The 19741-nt window shown below is 42.7% G+C and overlaps 1 protein-coding gene and 1 non-coding gene across 8 annotated transcripts in view; both read left to right on the top strand.

The window, feature by feature from the left end:
• DIXDC1 (DIX domain containing 1) overlaps window positions 1–19741 on the top strand; it is a 100766-nt gene that overhangs the window by 59599 nt on the left and 21426 nt on the right. For all 7 annotated transcript variants that reach the window (XR_009546780.1, XM_060180073.1, XM_016195371.2 and 4 more), the window contains 5 exons: window positions 3987–4099; window positions 6583–6731; window positions 10439–10528; window positions 16090–16143; window positions 17744–17794. Coding sequence is in view for 6 of the 7 variants with exons in the window: in XM_060180073.1 (XP_060036056.1) it covers window positions 3987–4099; window positions 6583–6731; window positions 10439–10528; window positions 16090–16143; window positions 17744–17794 (457 nt within the window). In the remaining variant the exon portion in view is untranslated. The remainder of the gene's footprint in view (window positions 1–3986; window positions 4100–6582; window positions 6732–10438; window positions 10529–16089; window positions 16144–17743; window positions 17795–19741) is intronic.
• Window positions 398–504, top strand: LOC132535206 (U6 spliceosomal RNA). The gene has a single exon (XR_009546975.1). It is a non-coding gene; the product is annotated as a U6 spliceosomal RNA (small nuclear RNA).

Here is a 19741-nt window from a genome sequence, read left to right as displayed (position 1 = left end):
TGCAAAAAACCTTTCATGCCTTGAAGCTCTAAAGTCCCAGGCTCAACCCCAATCACCACCATAAGCCAGAGCTGAGCAGTGCTCTAGTTTCTTTCTCTATATCTTTTTATGTATCTCTCTCATTAAAAGAAAACAAAATAAGGGCCAGACAGTTGAGTGCACATGTTGCAATGCACAAGGACTGGGGTTCAAGCCCCCATCCCTGACCTGAAGGGTAAAAGCGTCACAAGTTGTAAAGTAGTGCTGCTGCTGTCTCTCTCTCTCTCTCTCTCCCTCTCCCTCCCTCTCTCTCTCTCTCTCTCCCTTCCCTTCCTATCTATCTTCCCTTTCTCAATTCTCTATGTCTCCATCCAATAAATAAAATAAAAGATATTTGCTTAAAAAGGAGCAAAAAACTGTGCTCGCTTTGGCAGCATATATACTAAAATTGGAACGATACAGAGAAGATTAGCATGGCCCTTGTGCAAGGATGACACACAAATTTGTGAAGCGTTCCATATTTTTTGCAATTCCTCTCCTGAGTATATATCCTAAGGAACCCAACACACCCATCCAAAAAGATCTGTGTACACAGATGTTCTTAGCAGCACAATTTGTAATAGCCAAAACCTGGAAGCAACCCAGGTATCCAACAACAGATGAGTGGCTGAGCAAGTTGTGGTATATATACACAATGGAATACTACTCAGCTATATAAAAATGGTGACTTCACTGTTTTCAGCCAATCTTGAATGGACCTTGAAAATTTCATGTTAAGTGAAATAAGTCAGAAACAGAAGGATGAATATGGGATGATCTCACTCTCAGGTAGAAGTTGAAAAACAAGATCAGAAAAGAAAACACAAGTAGAACCTGAAATGGTTTTGGCATATCGCACCAAAGTAAAAGACTCTGGGGTGGGTGGGTGGGTGGGGAGAATACAGATCCAAGAAGGATGACAGAGGACCTAGTGGGGGTTGTATTGTTATATGGAAAACTGGGAAATGTTATGCATGTACAAACTATTGTATTTACTGTTGAATGTAAAACATTAATTCCCCAATAAATAAATTTAAAAAATAAAAGGAGTCGGGCGGTAGCGCACATGGCGTAAAGTGCAACATAAGGATCCTGGTTCAAGTCCCCGGCTCCCCACCTGCAGGGAAGTCGCTGCACGTTGTCTATCTTTCTCTCTCCATTTCTCTCTGTCCTAACAATGACGACATCAATAACATATACAACAACAATAAAAAACAAGGGCAAAAGAAAGGGGACAATAAATAAATAAATATTTTTAAAAGAATAGGAAAGCTATCAGGGGAGGGGATGGGATACGGAGGTCTGGTGGTGGGAATCGTGCGAAGTTGTACCCCTCTTATCTTATGGTTTTGTCAATGTTTCCTTTTTTATAAATAAAAAAATTTAAAAAAAGAAGCAAAGAAATTGAAATTCCCCCTCCCTGTTCTAATAAGGAAGAGGATGGAATACTGGTTGAGTTCCTTCCCACCAAAGCCCTTAAACTCTGAACAATGAGGAAGATGAGACACTACTCCTCTGCTGCTTCAGAGGCTTTGAGGTCTCTTACTACATCCACTGTGCTTGGCTCTTGTTTTCACTGGTTTCTAGGAAGAAGAACTGTTAACTCCTGATGGTGGCTGGGAGGATTAGCCTGGGAGACTTCAGGGGCATATTAAGTGGGTCAGTGAATCCTAGACGCGTTCACTGTTGTCTGGGTGATGGATTTGGAAAGAATTCCTTCGAGAAGGCTGGGCCAGCAGACCCCTTAGGCCCTGAGATCATTTTGGTGCTGATGTTCTCAAGGTGCCGCGCAAAGAAAAGGACTCTCTAGCCACACACACCCCCATCGGCCTTATAGCTCTGACTCATCTTGGAGATCTAAAAGTCCACTTAACTGGAAACTTGATCAGACCTACCAGAACATGGGAATAATTGGGAGGTTTCTGGTGATAATTTGAAAATAATGTGGCAGAGATAAAGAGGAGAGTAAAGCAAGTCAGCCTCTGTCAGTTCCCTAAAATATCTCTCTGCCCCCATTCTTCTCCTCTTTTTCTTAGGTTCTATCTTTGTTGATCTGTCACTGCCCTAAATCCTCTCTTGGCACTGTCCACACTCCAATAAGTTCTCCCCACCTCTCTGTTGGTATCAATCCAGAGCTGATCTGCCATGAGCACTCTTTATATTTCTTTGATCTGTGAGAAGTTATTTGCTGGAAATAGATTTTTCTTTTCAGCTTCCAGAGCTGGTGAGACATATAATATTGTAGTCTCTAAATTTGGACCCAGAAATAGGGGTAGGGAGAAAAAAAGGCACAAAGTTCCTTTTTAAAGTGATTTTATCTTGATTTACAAAATTACACTTCAACTGGGGTATAATTCCATACCATTCCCACCACCAGAGTTCTTAATCCCCAATCCCTCTATATGGGTTAACTATTGTTTTTAAAACTATCTGTCTAAATTTGTATCTAAATGTCCTCTTTTTTTTTTTTTTTTTGAAGGTTTCATCTTCTCTTCCTTTCCAGGCCACACATAACCCTGTTACTACATCCAGATGTCTCTCTCTTTTCTAATGGAGTTGGAGTTCAGAGCCCTTTTCTTCTCTTCCTCCTATTACTTCTACCCCACTAGGAGTATGGATCAGAATTATTTTGGGGTTGTAGAAAGTAGGAGTTCTGGCTTCTGTGATTGCTTCTCTGCTGGACAAGGACATACCCCTAGCCTGTTTCTTAGTAGGGAAGAGCTCTGGAGAGGCGAGGTCCCAGGACACATTGGTGAGGTCGTCTGCCCAGAGAAGTCAGGATGGAATCATGGTAGTATCCACAACTTGCTAGCTGAAAGACAGCAAGATGTAAAGTGAGACAAAATGTTTAAGGCTATATAGGAACCAAAAAGTAGAAACAGAGCAGCTGAGACTAGGGATCTTAGGGTGGAAGGAAGCTAGGAAGTCCAATTTAAACATGTTTTAGGGGCCCACATCTATCATACTTTTTACTTGAGTTTGATACCTAACATGGAGTTTGACAGAAATATTGTCTGGGAAGATGGTGTCAGAATAGAGAAAAAGGCTAGAAAGTTGGATTAGGGCAGAGAGTGGCTCCCATTCTTGAAAAAAAAAAAAGTCTTTGATACAAGACATAATAGCCTGTGTAACCTCTCAGTCCCTATTGATCTGAGCTCGCAGTTCATGGCCACAGCTGGGAACCTTGCAGGCTGCACTCATTTCAGGACCAGTCTTCCTCAAAAGGCAGGCCGAGATAACCCAGTCTCCCTTCAGAGCCTGCGTCAGTTTCAACCATGGCTGCTTTCTGGTGAGGGCAAGGTTCTGTGAAGGCCAGCAAGAGGTTCTTATGGTGACATTCCTGATGGAAGTGGCCATTGATGGTGAAGAAAGGGATTCATTAGAGGTCTAGGCCCATCATATTTGTGTGTGAATCAAAGGATTTCCTGACTCATGCCCCAGATACTGGGGCGGCCTGCTGTTGGCCAACTTGGCCATCATTAAGTGAGCTACTCTCTTGCCCTTATCCAACTCTTATAGTCCTCTCTTTACCTATGATCTTAGACTTTCTCCCAGCTGTTTAATCTTGGAGTGTCATTTGTTGTTCCTAACCAGAATTAGGATTTTGTCTAGCTTAAAATGGGATCTGTCTTCTTTGGGCCTTTCAAGGAACAAATTTCTCTAAAATGCCAAGTTATTTAGCCACCGGACAAATCTCTTCTAAATGAGTTAATCCTGTAAACATCTTTTTTTGTATGTGGAAAATAGTTCCCAGAACTGATTTTTTTTTTAATCATCAACTATTCCTTTCATTCATTCAGCAAATCCATCATTCATTCATTCATTCATTCATTCCACAAATACGTATTCTTTTTGTAGGCCAGCTACTTTGTTGGGCAGTAGCAGTAAGATGAATAAGTACCTGTCTTCAGCATAAATGATGAAAGTTAGCTCACAATAATTATTTCTTTCTTTTCCTTCCATCACAGCCTGGCTTCACCCAGTCCTATCCACAGTGCAAAGAGCGAATCCATTATAACCCAGTCGGAGGAGAAGGCAGACTTTGTGATTATTCCCTCTGAAGGAATAGAAAACAGAACAGGTATTATATCTCAGGTAGCCTGAGTTGGTTCATGGGATAGCATGGAGTTTGAAGAGTTTTTGTTTGTTTGTTTGTGGGTTTTTTTTTTGTTTATTTGTTTGTTTTGCAGGGTGGTGGTGGGGCTCTGCCTGTCTTCTTTTTCCTATCTGATTTTCTCACTCCCCATTGTCAGTATATGCAAGGTCAGCCCTGGGGGGCTCTGATACTGTTGAGCTATTGAGTGTGCTTACTCTCTTTGAAATGTCATTTCTGATGTCCTAGCAGTCAAAAAGCTTACAGCAGATAGACATACTGTTCTGAACTGACTGTTGATGCATTAAGAAATGACTTTGGAACACTCAAATCAACCATTTTAATGAGTCCTGTGTTAGACAAGTAATTCCAGTACTTTTCTAGCTTAAATTGGGGCCAGGAATGTGCCTGAGGAGCTTAGGTGTCTATGAGAGACAAGTCTTCCTCAGGCTTGGTGTGAGGGCTACAAAAAAGACTGCAAAAAGTTCCCTTTGTTTATGCCTCTCCCACTTCCTTAGCACCTCTCTGTTCTTTTTTTTTAATATTTATTTATTCCCTTTTTTGTTGCCTTTGTTGTTTTATTGTTGTAGTTATTATTGTTGTTATTGATATAATTGTTGTTGGATAGGACAGAGAGAAATGGAGAGAGGAGGGGAAGACATAGAGGGGGAGAGAAAGACACCTGCAGACCTGCTTCACCGCCTGTGAAGCGACTTCCCTGCAGGTGGGGAGCCAGCCGGGCGCTCGAACTGGGTTCCTTATGCCTGTTCTAGTGCTTTGCGCCACCTGCACTTACCCCCTGTGCTACTCTCTATTCTTATATAAACAGAGATGGAAGCGAAGAAGAAGCAAAAAACATGATATAGAGGGTCTTATTCTCTAGAAAAAAATGTAGTGAAAAAGAAACCCATAGAAGAAAATTGGAATTAAGCTCTTCCTTACTCTGTGCCCCCCCCCTTGAATTCTGACATTAATACCAAAGAGGCAACCATGTTATTGAAAAAAAAAAAAAAAGAAAAAAAAAACTCCAGGGATTCAGAACTGGAGGAGGAAAAGAATTTATTGTATGCCTGCTCTGAGCCAGGTACCACAGGGCCCTGCAAAGTGCCCTCATTTCATCTTTACAAAAACAATCCAGAGGGAGCATACTTACTGTATTCATGCTTATGAATGAAGAAACTTACTCAAAGGATTTTATGCCCTTCTGTATTCCATAATGCATACTAAGCTGCTGTGCATGAAATCAGATAGGATAAAATACACAAGGAAACCAGAGCAAAGAGACCATATCGGTAGGAAAATGAAACAAAACCAGGGAATGAGACTAAACATTTTGTTCAAGTATGCTTTTATTGGTTTGTTTCCTGTGTGACTCATATAGTATTCTATGTAAGAGAGCTTGCATTGGCCAAAGGAATGTTGAATTGAGGTTCCCCTCTGAAACGCTAGTGCAGCCACCAGGAATTTTGTTTCCATGCATCCAACAGCTCCCCCGATTGTGCCCCACATCATCAGACTCTGGAAATGCCAGTGTTAGAGAAGGAGGAACTAAATCTCTGTCACATACCAAAAATTCCAAGGAGAGAGTCTTTAAATTTTTATTTGTTTCATGTGAGTTTCATGAGAGAGAGAGAAAGGAGAGAGAGAAAGAAAGAGAGAGAGAGAAGAGTAGAACACGGCTTGGCACCAGAGATGAAACAAGTAGCCTCAGACATGCAAATCCTGCACTCCATAAGCTCAACTATTTCCTCAACCCCAAGGAGAGAGTCTTAATGATTTCAACAGGGGCTAGATTTCAGGGCTGGGGAGATTATACGGCTGTAGCACCAGACTTAACATGCCTGTGGCCCCTGAACTCCCAGGTTCAAATCTCAGCACCACCTTATGCCAGAGTTGAACAGTGTTCTCAACTCACTCTGTCTTATGAAAATAAGTAAATCTTTAAAACATGAGCTAAAATCCCAATTAAAAAAAATAAAATAGGGAATCAGGTAGTAGTGCAGCGGGCTAAGTGCACGTAGCTCGAAGCGCAAGGACCGGCATAAGGGTCCTGCTTCGAGCCCCCGGGTCCCCACCTGCAGGGGAGTCGCTTCACAGGTGGTGAAGCAGGTCTGCAGGTGTCTTTCTCTCTCCCCCTCTCTGTCTTCCCTCCTCTCTCCATTTTTCTCTGTAACAACAATAATAACTACAATAGTAAAACAACAAGGGCAGCAAAAGGGAATAAGTAAATTTAAAAAATTAAATTTTAAAAAACCTACATTTCTCCAGGAGGCCAAGTGGCCTTTTCCCCTGGACCTGGAGTCCAAATTACTAGCCAGTTCATCCTGTCCCACACCTCCACCTGGTGGATAGTCCAGTCTGTGCAGTGAGGACAGGTACAGAAGGCAGGTGGAACACAGAGGACTGGGAATGCATTCCACGGGACACCGTTTTCTTCAACATGAGCTGTTCTGCCTCTTTTCATTTTGTAGAAGAGACAGACTCCCCGTTATCCCGAGACTGGCAACCAGGGAGCCCTGGAACCTATCTGGAAACTTCATGGGAAGAGCAGCTGTTGGAACAACAAGAACATTTAGAAAAAGAAATGGAAGAAGCCAAGAAAATGATATCAGGATTGCAGGTAGCTCTCCCTGTCACACTTTGTTCCTGGTGCGCCCACCAACCAAGTATTACTTTTAAGTCTGTATAGTATCTAGGAAAACTAACTTGGTTTGGTAAGAGATCAGAGTTGAACAGGGAGTTTAGATAGAGGGCATGGTAAACAAAAAGCAGGCAATTTCTTCTATGGGAGGACTCTTTAATAGCCTTTAGGAACTCTTGTTTACAAAACAGCTGTTAGGATTTCTGCAAGTCTGGGAGCCCTATGTAGCCCTTCTTGGACTCTGCTTCATGGGCAGATTTCTCCTCTACCTGCAGCTATAGAGTTACCAAAGCAGCTTTCAGCAGACAAAGGCAAGGTGATAGTGTGTGTGTGGGGGGGGTTACTCCTAGGAATTCTCCAGCAGGAAGGGGTGAGAGGCAGTAATGTGCAGTTTTCTCTCTGAGTCTAGCTAAGGGATTTCACTCTAAAGCATTTGCCAATGACCTTCAAAGCACAGTGATCAGGTGGAAAAGGCCTTTCCTTGAACAATTAAGCCATTTAATTTTTTAAAACGATCTTATTCTTTATTTACTTATGAGGTGAAGAGAGAGAAAGAACTGGACATCTCATGCTTGAGAGTCCAATGCTTTATCTTCCAGGACCACCAAAGCCGTTTAGTTCTCCCAACAACTTCAGTGCTCGCTCAGTGGTTCTCCCTGGGCCCTGACCCACTTGACTTATTTCCTCCCTAGAGTGACTGACCTCCCACCCCCACTCCCCAATGCCTGTCTCTGTGTGTCTGCCCCTGCTAAGGGTGGGATGGGAGGGGATCACTTAAATAGTGTGCTGATGACCCTGAAATTGCCCAGGAATATTTCTTTCTGTTTGTGCTGGGAAGGGCTCTGTTTCTGAATTGTCAAATATTCATGGACACGTAAACAAAGGCCACATTATGTGAGTGGCTCTGGCAGCTGGCAGGCAGTGGAGGGCGTGCCAGCCACAGGGTGGGGACACAAAGGGTTCCTAAAGAAGAAAGGAGATTGGTGCTGGGGCTAAAACAATTTGCATAATGTCTGCCCCTGGCTCAGTGTAGAGTTTGAACAGTTAGTATTGACTGTCTAAACATTTCCAAGGACAGTTGTTGATTTCACCACTTTTGCTCTTTATTTTTAAAAGGCCCTGCTGGCCAGGGAAGCAATTATAGAAGCCAGACCTTCCACCTTCTGCACCTTATAATGACTCTGGGTCCATACTCCTAGAGGGATAAAGAATAAGAAAGCTATCGGGAGGGGATGGGATAAGGAGTTCTGGTGGTGGGAATTGTGTGAAGTTATACCCCTATGGTTTTTGTCAGTGTTTCCTTTTTATAAATAAACATTTAAAAATAATTTTAATAATCTATATATTAGAGAAATTGACCCACCTTTGATGTTGCCCACTCCCATTTCTCAAGTCACGATCATAATTTTTTTTTGTTTTCTCCAGAGTAAATATCATTATTTAAAATTAAAAAAAAAAAAAAAAGCCCTGCTAGTGAGACCTTCTAGATCCTTTTTCTGTTACTCCTTTAAGGAATAGCTTTTTAGTGCAATTCTTCTATAGGAAGTATTAATGCACAGATAACTTTGGGATCATACCTATCTTGAGACAAAGTGCATTATATGATCATAGCTAAGCCATCAGCTTGGCGCTCAGGTTGATTTGCATTTTTCAGTCTGGGAGAAATTTGATGGTGACAGCAGCAGATTAAATGGAAAAAGAAGAAGAACCACAGGCAGAAAGTCAGCACCCTAATATCCCTGGCAGACGGTTTTAATTCACAGCCACATGATCACAATGAAAACTCAGTTCCATCAGAGAATACAGTGGGGCTCACAGCCTCCACGGGGCTTCTTAATTCTTTCAGTGATGGCTACATTGCCTGTTAAGTCACACTCAGGTTTTCTAACTTGTGGATAAGTTATTATTATCATTATTTATATTTACTAGAGACAGCCAGAAATCGAGAGGGAAGGGGGTGATAGAAAAGGAGAGACAGAGACACCTGCAACATGGCATTCCCCCTGAAGGTAGGGACTGGGGGCTCGAACCTGGGTCCTTGTGCACTGTAACATATTTGCTCAACCATGGGTGCCACCACCTAGCCCCTGCATAAGTCTTTATAAGAGCCTGTCGGACACTTTGTCATATTTCTGCAATATTGTTCTTCTTTAACCCCTTTTGGACTTGTACCTTCTTTTTGCCTCCAGGGGGCTTGGTGTCTGCACTATGAGTCCCCTGCTCCTAGAGGCCATTTTTTCCCATTTTTGTTGCCCTTGTTGTTGTTCTTATTATTATTGTTATTGCTGCTGTTGTTGGATAGGACAGAGAGCAATCGAGAGAGGAGGAGAAGGCAGAGAGGTGGAGAGAAAGACAGACATCTGCAGACCTGCTTCACCACTTGTAGGTAGGGGAGCTGGGGGCTCAAACCGGGATCCTTACGCTGGTCCTTGTGCTTTGTGCCATGTGCGTTTAACCCACTGCGCTACCTCCTGGCCCTGAACTTCCTTAGTTTTGGTGTAAATGTGATGCCTCAGGGGGTTGGGCGGTGGTGCACTGGGTTAAGCACATGTGGCGCAAAGCACAGGGACTGGCGTAAGGATCCCAGGTTCGAGGCCCCAGCTCCCCACCTGCAGGGGAGTCGCTTCACAGGCAGTGAAGCAGGTCTGCAGGTGTCTATCTTTCTCTCCCCCTCTCTGTCTTCCCCTCCTCTCTCCATTTCTCTCTGTCCTATCCAACAACGAACAACATCAACAATGGCAATAATAATAACCACAACGAGGCTACAACAACAAGGGCAACAAAAAGTGGGGAAAAATGGCCTCCAGGAGTGGTGGATTCATAGTGCTGGCACGGAGCCCAGCAACAACCCTGGAGGAAGAAAAAAAAATTGCTGCCCCTGTGTTCCCCACGCTCCTCCCTATTCTAAGGAAAATGAAACCTGGTAGGAAGAGTGGGTAGGAATGAGGGTATCTCTCTTCAGATATGAATTCCTTCTGGTTCTAGTCAGAGAGGTACAAGTACAGAATTGCTAAATCAAACCAACCCCGTCAGCGCTCTAAGTGTACTCCAGATAATTCATCATGGGAAACTTTTCTAAGCCAGAATAAACTGACACTGCTTTGAGTTCACTTTCCGGCTAGTAAAATCCAGTTCGAGAGGCTCCTGTTGAAACGCCACTGCCAAATGGAAAGTTTGTTTTAGATTATTTTTAGGTTGACTGGAAAGGAGAACTCACGAAATAGGGCATGTGCCTTGCTATGCATGTGTCCCAAGTATGAGCCCTGGCAACACGTAGGAAGTGCCCTGGCAGCAGGAGAAGCTCTGGTGCAGTGGTGTTTCTCCCTCTGTTCATCTCTCTGTGTCTCTCTATATGAACAAAAAAGTGATCCTGGGTAAAATTGTGCATGTGTGCGGCTTCAGCTCCCCACCCCTATCCCCCAAGAAAATATTTATTTAGGGGCCAAGAAACTTTGGAGCAAAGATTCAGGGATTCAAGTGGTGTTCAAGAAGAAAAAGAAATTGGACCTGACAAAATCTGATTAGACCCCGATGAGAAATTGGAGGAATCAAAGGACTAAATATGATCCAGGAAATTTCTAGGGGAAACTAGACTATGACTTCCACTTGGGATAAGTTTATTAACTCCAACTCTGGGCTTGGTCAGCCCCTGAGAGTTGTTTCTTTCTGCCTCTGTGGTTATTCAGGCCTTACTGCTCAACGGATCCTTACCTGAAGATGAACAGGAGAGGCCCTTGGCCCTCTGCGAGCCAGGAGTCAATCCCGAAGAACAGTTGGTGAGTCCTTTTGTGGTTGGACACTGAGTAGTCTGCTTAAGGAGCTGAATTTGTCTTTTCATTGGACCCAGTGGCCCACACTTTCTTGAAACATTCTTTTGTGACTCCACCTAGTCTGGGTTTTTTCCTGTGTATGCTTTATTTTTCCCCTAAAAGGTATTGCTTTTAATTGCTTTTTTTTTCTTTTTCTTTTTTTTTATTGTTGTTATTTATTTATTTATTTTTATTTTTATTTATTTATTTATTTTTTAAAGAAAAGAGCCACCTTGAAGATTGCACTGTGGATAATGTGTTGGACTCTTTTTTATTTTATTTTATTGAGAGAAATGCAGAGAGCGAGGGAGAGAGACACAGAGAGAAACACCAGAGCACTGCTCAGCTCTGGCTTATGGTGGTGCGGGGGGATTGAACCTGGGATTTAGGAGCCTCAGGCATGAGAGTCTGTTTGCATAACCATTGTGCTGTCCCTCCCCCCCCCCCCCCCCCGCCCTTTAATTGCTTTTTATTTATTTATTTTTTGGGTAGAGGCAGGGGAAAACTAGAAGGGAAGTGGGGATAGAGATAAGGAGAGATGCCTGCAGCACTGTTACACTGCTCTTGAAACTTCTCCCTGCAGGCAACCAGAGGCTTGAACTTGGATGCTTACACAATCTAATGTGTACACTCAGCCAGGCGCCCCCCACCTGCCCCCCCACCCCGTGTTTGTTTTTAAGTACTCTTTTCTTTCCTTTGCCTCCCTTCCTTTCTTCTCCTTTAAACTTTTCCTCCTTTCTCTCCCTTGCCTTGATCTTTTCTTTTTCCTCCTCCTTTCCCTTTCTCTTCTTCCTTTTCCTCCTTCATCAGAGCACTTCTTTAAAAAAATTTTTTTAATGTTTATTTATTTTCCCTTTTTGTTGCCCTTGTTGTTTTTCATTGTTGTTGTAGTTATTGTTGTTGATGTTGTCATTGTTAGCTAGGACAGAGAGAAATAGAGAGTGGAGGGGAAGACAGAGGGGAGGGAGAGAAAGATAGATACCTGTAGACCTGCTTCACCACTTGTGAAGTGACTCCTCTACAGGTGGGGAGCTGGGGGCTCGAACCGGGATCATAAGGATCCTTGCCCTTTGTGCCACATGTGTTTAACCCGCTACACTACTGCCTGACTCCCTGATCAGAGCATTTATTAGCTTTGGCTTATGGTGATGTGGAAAACTGAACCTGGACTTAGAGTCGCAACGATGAAAGTCTTTTGCTTAACCATTATGCTATCTCCCCCGCACCCTACCTTTCTTCCTTGTGCTGTCCTTTAGTAGGAAGTATTGATGCGTAGAAACTCAGGGACTACACTCAACAAAGTTTTCCGCAGGACAGTGGGCATTCCACATACACAGATGCCCATCAATTTGGCTCTCAGGATGGTTTGCACCTTTCAGTCTGAAAGAAACCCAGTAGCAGTGGCAGATTTGACAGAGAAAGAAAAGGAACATCTTACATACTCCCTACAAACAATTCTTTTTTTTTTTTCTCTTCCTCCAGTATTATTGCTGGGCTTGGTGCCTGCACCATGAATCCACCGCTCCTGGAGGCCATTTTTCCCCCTTTTGTTGTAGCCTCGTTGTGGTTATTCTTACTGCCATTGTTGATGTTGTTCGTTGTTGGATAGGACAGAGAGAAATGGAGAGAGGGGGAGAGAAAGACAGACACCTGCAGACCTGCTTCACCGCCTGCGAAACGACTCCCCTGCAGGTGGGGAGCCGGGGGTTCGAACAGGGGTCCTTCCGCTTTGCGCCACATGCGCTTAACCCACTGCGCCACCGCCCGACCCCCCCTACAAACAATTCTAACTCTTTGTCCTTTCTTTCTCCCCTCTTCCTCTTACCCTTTACTTTCTTCCTTTCTCCCTCTCTTGCATGTGCCGGGCACTATGCAATGGAGATGTGTGATGACAGAGCTGACTGTGAGTACCTTCTCATGGGACTCACATCCGGGTCCTCTCTGAAGGCCTTAAACGCTGGTGCTCCTCAGCATTCCACTGTGGGCCTCTGCCTTCCATGTTCACCTGAGCAACAGTATCTGCCTTCAAGGCTTTAGAGGCCCACCCGACTCAGATGTTGCCTCTCAAAGCTGCTCAGCTGTCTGTGGAGTTCAGATTTGTGTATGGAGCACACAACTGCCTGCTGAATACCTCCATGTCTGTCTTCCATCCGCACCTTGATGCCAGTGAACTCCGAATTACGTAACTTTTCTCTCTCTCCTTTCCCTCATACAAAAATTGTTTGTCCTGGGCTGGAGAGATAACATAATGGTTATGTAAATAGACTTTCATGCTTGACGCTCTAAGATCTCAGGTTCAATCCCCAGCACCACCATAAGCCAGAGCTGAGCAGCACTGCTTTGGTATCTCTGTCTCTTTCTCTCATGAAAATAAATAAATTTTTTTTTTTAAAAGTTGTTTGTGGGAGTCAGGCAGTAACGCAGCAGGTTAAGCGCACGTGGCACAAAGTGCAAGGACTGGTGTAATCCCGATTTGAGCCCCCGATTCCCCACCTGCAGGGGAGTCGCTTCACAGGCAGTGAAACAGGTCTGCAGGTGTCTGTTTTTCTCTTCCCCATCTCTCTCCATTTCTCTCTGTCCTATCCAACAATGACGATAACAATAACAACAATAATAACTACAACAACAATGAAAAACAACAAGGGCAACAAAAAGGGAAATAAATAAATATAAAAAAATATAAATATTTAAAAAATATAATAAAATTTTTTAAAAGACTCATTTTAAGGCTAGGAGAGGACCCACCTGGTGGAGTGCACTTGGCCATGCACCCTTTACCTCTGGGTTTGAACCCCTCAGACCACATCGGAGCACCCTGCACAGCAGCTTCACTTTGTGGTGGCTTCTCTTCTCTTCTCTTCTCTCTCTCCCTCTTCCTCTCTGTCTCTATCTGGGAGTAAAAGGGGGGGAGTCCTCCACGAATGGTGGAATTGTGCTATGCTAAGCCCCAACACCCCCCAAAAAAGAAAAGAAAAAAAGAGTAATATTTATTTGTTTCATATGAAGTAGAGATTCACACAAAAGAGAGAGGACTCAGGGCATGAGCCCAGACCTGCAGCACCTGCTGTCTAACGGAGCCTCAGGCATGCAGTTTCTGCTCTCTGCCAGTAGAGTTATTTCCCTCTGGCTTTCTACATTTTTCTTGATACCTCAACTGCCTTCTCATTCATTTTCTGTGAAACAGGAAACAGAATTTACCTTTAAGGCAAACCTCACTTGTCATCCCTTTGCTTAAAACTTTTTAAAATTTTTGTTTGTTGGGAATTGGGCGGTAGCGCAGCAGGTAAAGCACATGTGGTGCAAAGCGCAAGAACCAGTGTAAAGATCCTGGTTTGAGCCCCTGGCTCCCCACCTACAGGGAGTCGCTTCACAAATTGTGAAGTAGGTCAGCAGGTGTCTGTCTTTCTCTCCCCCTCTCTGTCTTTCCGTCCTCTCTCCATTTCTCTCTGTCCTATCTAACAACAACGACATCAGTAACAACAACAACAATAATAATTACAACAAGTGCAACAAAAGAGAAAATAACTAAATATTAAAAAATATAAAATTTTGTATGTTAATGAAGAAGAGAACCAGATTATTACACTGGCACATGGGATGCCAGGAATTAAACTTAACCTCATCCTAGAGCAGAACCTAAGGTATTAGGTTGCAACACTGTCCCTTTCTCTTGTCTATTTTTTTTTCTTTATTGGGGAATTAATGTTTTACATTCAACAGTAAATAAAATAGTTTGTACATGCTTAATATTCCCCAGTTTCCCATATAACAATACAACCCCCACTAGGTCCTCTGTCATCCTTCTTGGACCTGTATTTTCCCCACCCACCCACCCCAGAGTCTTTTACTTTGTTGCAATAGACCAATTCCCTTTCAGGTTCTACTTTTTTTTTTTTCCTGATCTTGTTTTTCAACTGCCTGAGAGTGAGATCATCCCATATTCATCCTTTTGTTTCTGACTTATTTCACTAACATGAATTTTTCAAGGTCCATCCAAGATCAGCTGAAAACGATGAAGTCACCATTTTTTACAGCTGAGTAGTATTCCATTGTGTATCTAGACCACAACTTGCTCAGCCACTCATCTGTTGTTGGACACCTGGGTTGCTTCCAGGTTTTGGCTATTACAAATTGTGCTGCCAAGAACATATTTGTATACAGATCTTTTTGGATGGATGTGTTTGGTTCCTTAAGGATATATCCCCAGGAGAGGAATTGCTAGCCTTCTGAGAGTTCTCCAGGCAGTTCTCTACAGAGGCTGGACCAATTGACATTCCCACCAGCAGTGCAGGAGGGTTCCTTTGACCCCACACCCTCTCCAGCATTTGCTGCTGTTACCTTTTCTGATGTATGACATTCTCACAGGAGTGAAGTGGTATCTCATTGTTGTCTTTACTTGCATTTCTCTGACAATCAGAGACTTGGAGCATTTTTTCATGTGTTTCTCAGCCTTTTGGATCTCTTCTGTGGTGAATATTCTGCCAAGTCCTCCCCCCATTTTTGGATGGGGTTAGTTGTTGTCTTGTTGAGTTTGGCAAGCTCTTTATATATGTTGGTTATTAAACTTTTTAAAAAATAATTTATTTCTTTATTGGGGAATTAATGTTTTACATTCAACAGTAAATACAATAGTTTGTACATGCATAACATTCCCCAGATTCCCATTTAACAATACAACCCCCACTATGTCATTCATCATCTTTCATGGACCTGTATTTTCCCGGTTATTAAACTCTTATCTGATGTATGGCATGTAAAGATCTTCTCCCATTCTGTGAGGGGTCTCTTGGTTTGGGTAGTGGTTTCTTTTTCTGTGAAGAAGCTTTTTAATTTGATGTAGACCCATAGGTTGATACTTGCCTTAGTCTTCTTTGTAATTGGATTCATTTCATTGAAGATGTCTTTAAAATTTATACGGAAAAGAGTCCTGCCAATATTTTCCTCTAAGTATCTGATAGTTTGTGGTCTAACATCCAAGTCCTTGATCCACTTGGAATTTAGTTTTGTATTTGGTGAAATGCAGTGGTTCAGTTTCATTCTTCTGCATGTTTCAACCCATTGTTTCCAACACCATTTGTTGAAGAGACTCTGCTTTCCCCATTTAATAGTCTGGGCCCCTTTGTCAAAGATTAGATGTCCATAGGTGTGGGGGCTCTTGTCTATTTTTTTTTAAGATTTTATTTATTTATTAATGAGAAAGATAGGAGAGAGAGAAAGAACCAGACATCACTGTAGTACATGTGCTGCTGTGGATTGAACTCGGGACCTCATGCTTGAGAGTCTAGTGCCTTAGTCACTGCACCACCTCCCAGACTCTCTTGTCTATTTTAAACTTGATTCATATTCATGTACTTATACCACCCAGGACCTAAGGTTTCACTTGAACAACAGTTTCCTGTTCTTCATATATGTACCACAGGGTGACGACTGCATAAAGCAAGTGCTCGGTATGTAGTTATTGAGTGTCTCTTCTCTGTTTCACAGCATAGGCACATAAACATGTCTCTCTCTTGTTCCCTTATATTCAGATTATAATCCAAAGTCGTTTGGATCAGAGTATAGAGGAAAATCAGGACCTAAAGGTATGTCCGGACATACACACTTTACCCTTTGAGAAGTATTATAGGCATGTCTCACACACAGTTATGGGGGAGGGCAAGATCAGCTGATGGGAACTTCAACTGCTTGTGTGTCTTCATTATTAATGTCTTTAACTGAAAGAGAGATTACCCTGAATATGGCAGAAAGGTTAACACCTCTTTAATCATAGTGGTGAATACTAGGTTTCTATGTCAGTTTTAGTTATACCTTTCAGTGTGTAAATGTGTCATCATTTTTTTTTATTACAATTTGAAATGTAATGGATCTAGCAACAGTAGAGTTTCCTTATGAAAGCTTCCTGAAGGGGAGTCAGGCAGTAGCACAGCGGGTTAAGCGCATGTCATGCAAAGCAAGGACTGGTGTAAGGATCCCAGTTCGAGCTCCTGGCTCCCCCCCTGCAGGGGATTCACTATACAACAACAACAAAAACAATAATTACAACAATAAAACAACAAGGGCAACAAAAGGGAATAAATATATAAATAAATAAATAAAAATAAAAAAAAAAAAGAAAGCTTCCTGAAATTCTTCTAGGCCAGTGGGCCTTTCTTTAAGCCATCATGCTTATGACTAAAGACACTAGCCCTCACTCTAGAAGTGCTCAGGTGTGCACATAAACAACGTGTGCACCCAAAGTGCTAAGTTCTATAAGGTGCAGGCTATAAATCTCCAGCTTAGGTATGATGCAATAGGAAAACAAAAGAGAGGAGTCAAGTTACAGTTGTTCCTCTCCTAAATTCCCTTTCCTAGTGACAATCACACATATATTTACTCTGCTGCAAAAGGCATCAGTTACTCAGTATTTCATTATTAGGCTAAATATGCTTTTGCTTTGCCCTCTTGGAGACTCTGAAATACCTGCCCCTTCACTAAACATTAAGCACCAAGCTAATAATGACTATGGCACTGGGACTGTGCATATTAAGGTAGATCAGATATTTCAGTGAGAAAGATTTAGATTAGTGTGATTAAAGTGAAGTGTGATTAGTGTGATTATCAATGAAGGTTGCTGATACAGGATTGTGTGCCTGTGGGGATGTGTAACGTTTTCTTTCTCAGGCAAGCTCTTCTCTACCTGGGTTGAAGCCAGGTGCTGCTGGGAAAAACAGACTGAACCTTCTTCTCATTTCTGTGGGTTAGCCTTTACTACTTTCTGCGTTGGTGGTGACAGGTTAAATTTTCATGGAATGGGGAGTCGGGCGGTGGTGCAGTGGGTTAAGCGCAGGTGGCACAAAGCACAAGGACCGGCACAAGGATCCCGGTTCGAGCCCCTGGCTCCCCACCTGCAATGGAGTCGCTTCACAGGTGGTGAAGCAGGTCTGCAGGTGTCTGTCTTTCTCTCCCTCTCTCTGTCTTCCCCTCCTCGCTCCATTTCTCTCTGTCCTATCCAACAACAACAACAATAATAATAATAACTACAATAATAAAAACAACAAGGGCAACAAAATGGAATAAACAAATAAATATAAAAAAATTTCATGGAATGCTTATCAGGGTTTTGTGTTCTCACTGACAGAATGAGGTAATGCTTCTGAAGCAACCCAGATGCTACCATCTGATATAACTATATTTGGTTTACAGAAGGAGCTGCTGAAATGTAAACAAGAGTCCAGGAATTTGCAGGGGATAAAGGTAAAAACAAAGGCCTTTAACTCTTTGAATCCACCCCTACAAGGTGAAATTGTCTGTTAGTGAGAGAGTATATTGGAGGCTGGGCAGTGGCACACATAGTAGGAAGCACAAGGACCCACACAAGGATTGCGGTTTGATCCTCCGGCTCCCCGCCTGCAGTGGTGTAGCTTCACAAGCAGTGAAGCAGATCTGCAAATGCCTGCCTCTCCCTCTCCCTCTCCCCCTCCCACTTCCCCTACTCCACTCCCACTCCTTCTCTCCCTCTCTATTTTTCCCTAGCCTCTCAATTTCTCTCTATCCAATCCAATAAAAAATGGCCTGTCAGGGTAGTCGCTTCACAGGCAGTGAAGCAGGTCTGCAGGTGTCTCTCTTTCTCTCCCCCTCTCTGTCTTCCCCTCCTCTTTCCATTTCTCTCTGTCCTATCCAACAACTACAACATCAATAACAACAACAATAATAATTACAACAATAAAAACAAGGACAACAAAATAAATTTTAAAATAATTTTTTTTAAAGTCTTTTAAAACAAAAAAGGCCTGCCAGGAGCAGTGAATTCATAGTTCAGGCATCGATTCCCCCCCCCCCCCAGTGATAACCCTGGAGGCAAAAAAAAAAAAGAGAGAGTGAAGGGGAGCAGGGTGATAGCACAGCAGGTTAAGCTCACATGGTGCCAAGTGCAAGGACCAGAGCAAGGTTAACGGTTCGAGCTCCTGGCTTCCCACCTGTAGGGGAGTCACTTCACAGGTGGTGAAGCAGGTCTGCAGGTGTCTATCTTTCTCTCCCCCTCTCTGTCTTCCCCATCTCTCTCCATTTCTCTCTGTCCTATCTAACAACAATGACATCAATAACTACAACAAGGGCAACAAAAGGGAAAAAATAAGTTTTTTAAAAAAGTGAGATGTGTTGAGGAATAAACCTTTGCTTTGCTGAGCCTTATTTCTGGCAGTTATGACTAATATTGCTGCCATTCTGATTCTTTACCTAATATTTATTTATTTATTTATTTAGGATAGAAGTAGAAATTGAGAGGGAAGGAGAGAGATGGAGAGCGAGACAGAGAGAGACACCTGCAGCACTGCTTCACCACTCATGAAGCATTTCACCAGCAGGTGGGGACCATGGGCTTGAACTTGTGTCCTTATGCATTGTAATGTGTGAACTTAACTAGGTGTGCCACCATCTGCCCCACCCCGATTACTTCTATATATGAAAATAATCAGTTTTCTTCATCTTCAGTGTTGCATGTTTCCTTAAGTTCTAAAGAAGAAAATAATAACTATATGTAATGTATTTCCAGTCTACTTTCTCTACTTTTTAAATAGTTGATAATATTAAGAGGGGTTAAAGCTAGAAAGGTACAGAAAAACAATCTTTGAAGTCTGCCTCCCAGTCCTGTTCCTTCAGTTCAGTTCCGGTTTCCTTTTCAAGTTATCAGCAAATATGTTTGTGTATAATTTCTCCCCAAGCAGCAGTATACAATAAATAGAGTTTGACACATTGCTATTTTTTTCCTACTTAGAAATGAATCTTGGAGGGGGAGAGATACATAGCAGTTACGCAGAGTCTCATGACCAAGGCCATGATATCCCAAGTTTAATCCACCATACCACTATAAGTCAGTGGTGAGCAGTGCTCCAGTAAAACAAAACAAAACAAAAAATTCTTGGAGACTTTTTTTTTATTATTAATTTTATTTTTGAGAGAGATGCAGAGAGAGAAACACCAGAGCACTGCTCAGCTCTGGCTTATGGTGGTGCGGGGGATTGAACCTGGGACTTAGGAGCCTCAGGCATGAGGGTCTGTTTGCATAACCATTATGCTGTCTCCCCCGCCCTCTTGGAGACTTTTTTTTTCCCCACCAGGGTTATCAGTGGGCTTGGTGCCTGTGTAATGAGTCTACTCTTCCACTCCTGGTGGCCATTTTTTTCTTTTTTAACTTAGTTTAAT

This window comes from Erinaceus europaeus, chromosome 20 (genome assembly GCF_950295315.1).
Source record: "Erinaceus europaeus chromosome 20, mEriEur2.1, whole genome shotgun sequence".
In the NCBI taxonomy this organism is placed as follows: Eukaryota; Metazoa; Chordata; class Mammalia; order Eulipotyphla; family Erinaceidae; genus Erinaceus; species Erinaceus europaeus.
This window is presented reverse-complemented; position numbering and strand designations above follow the sequence as displayed.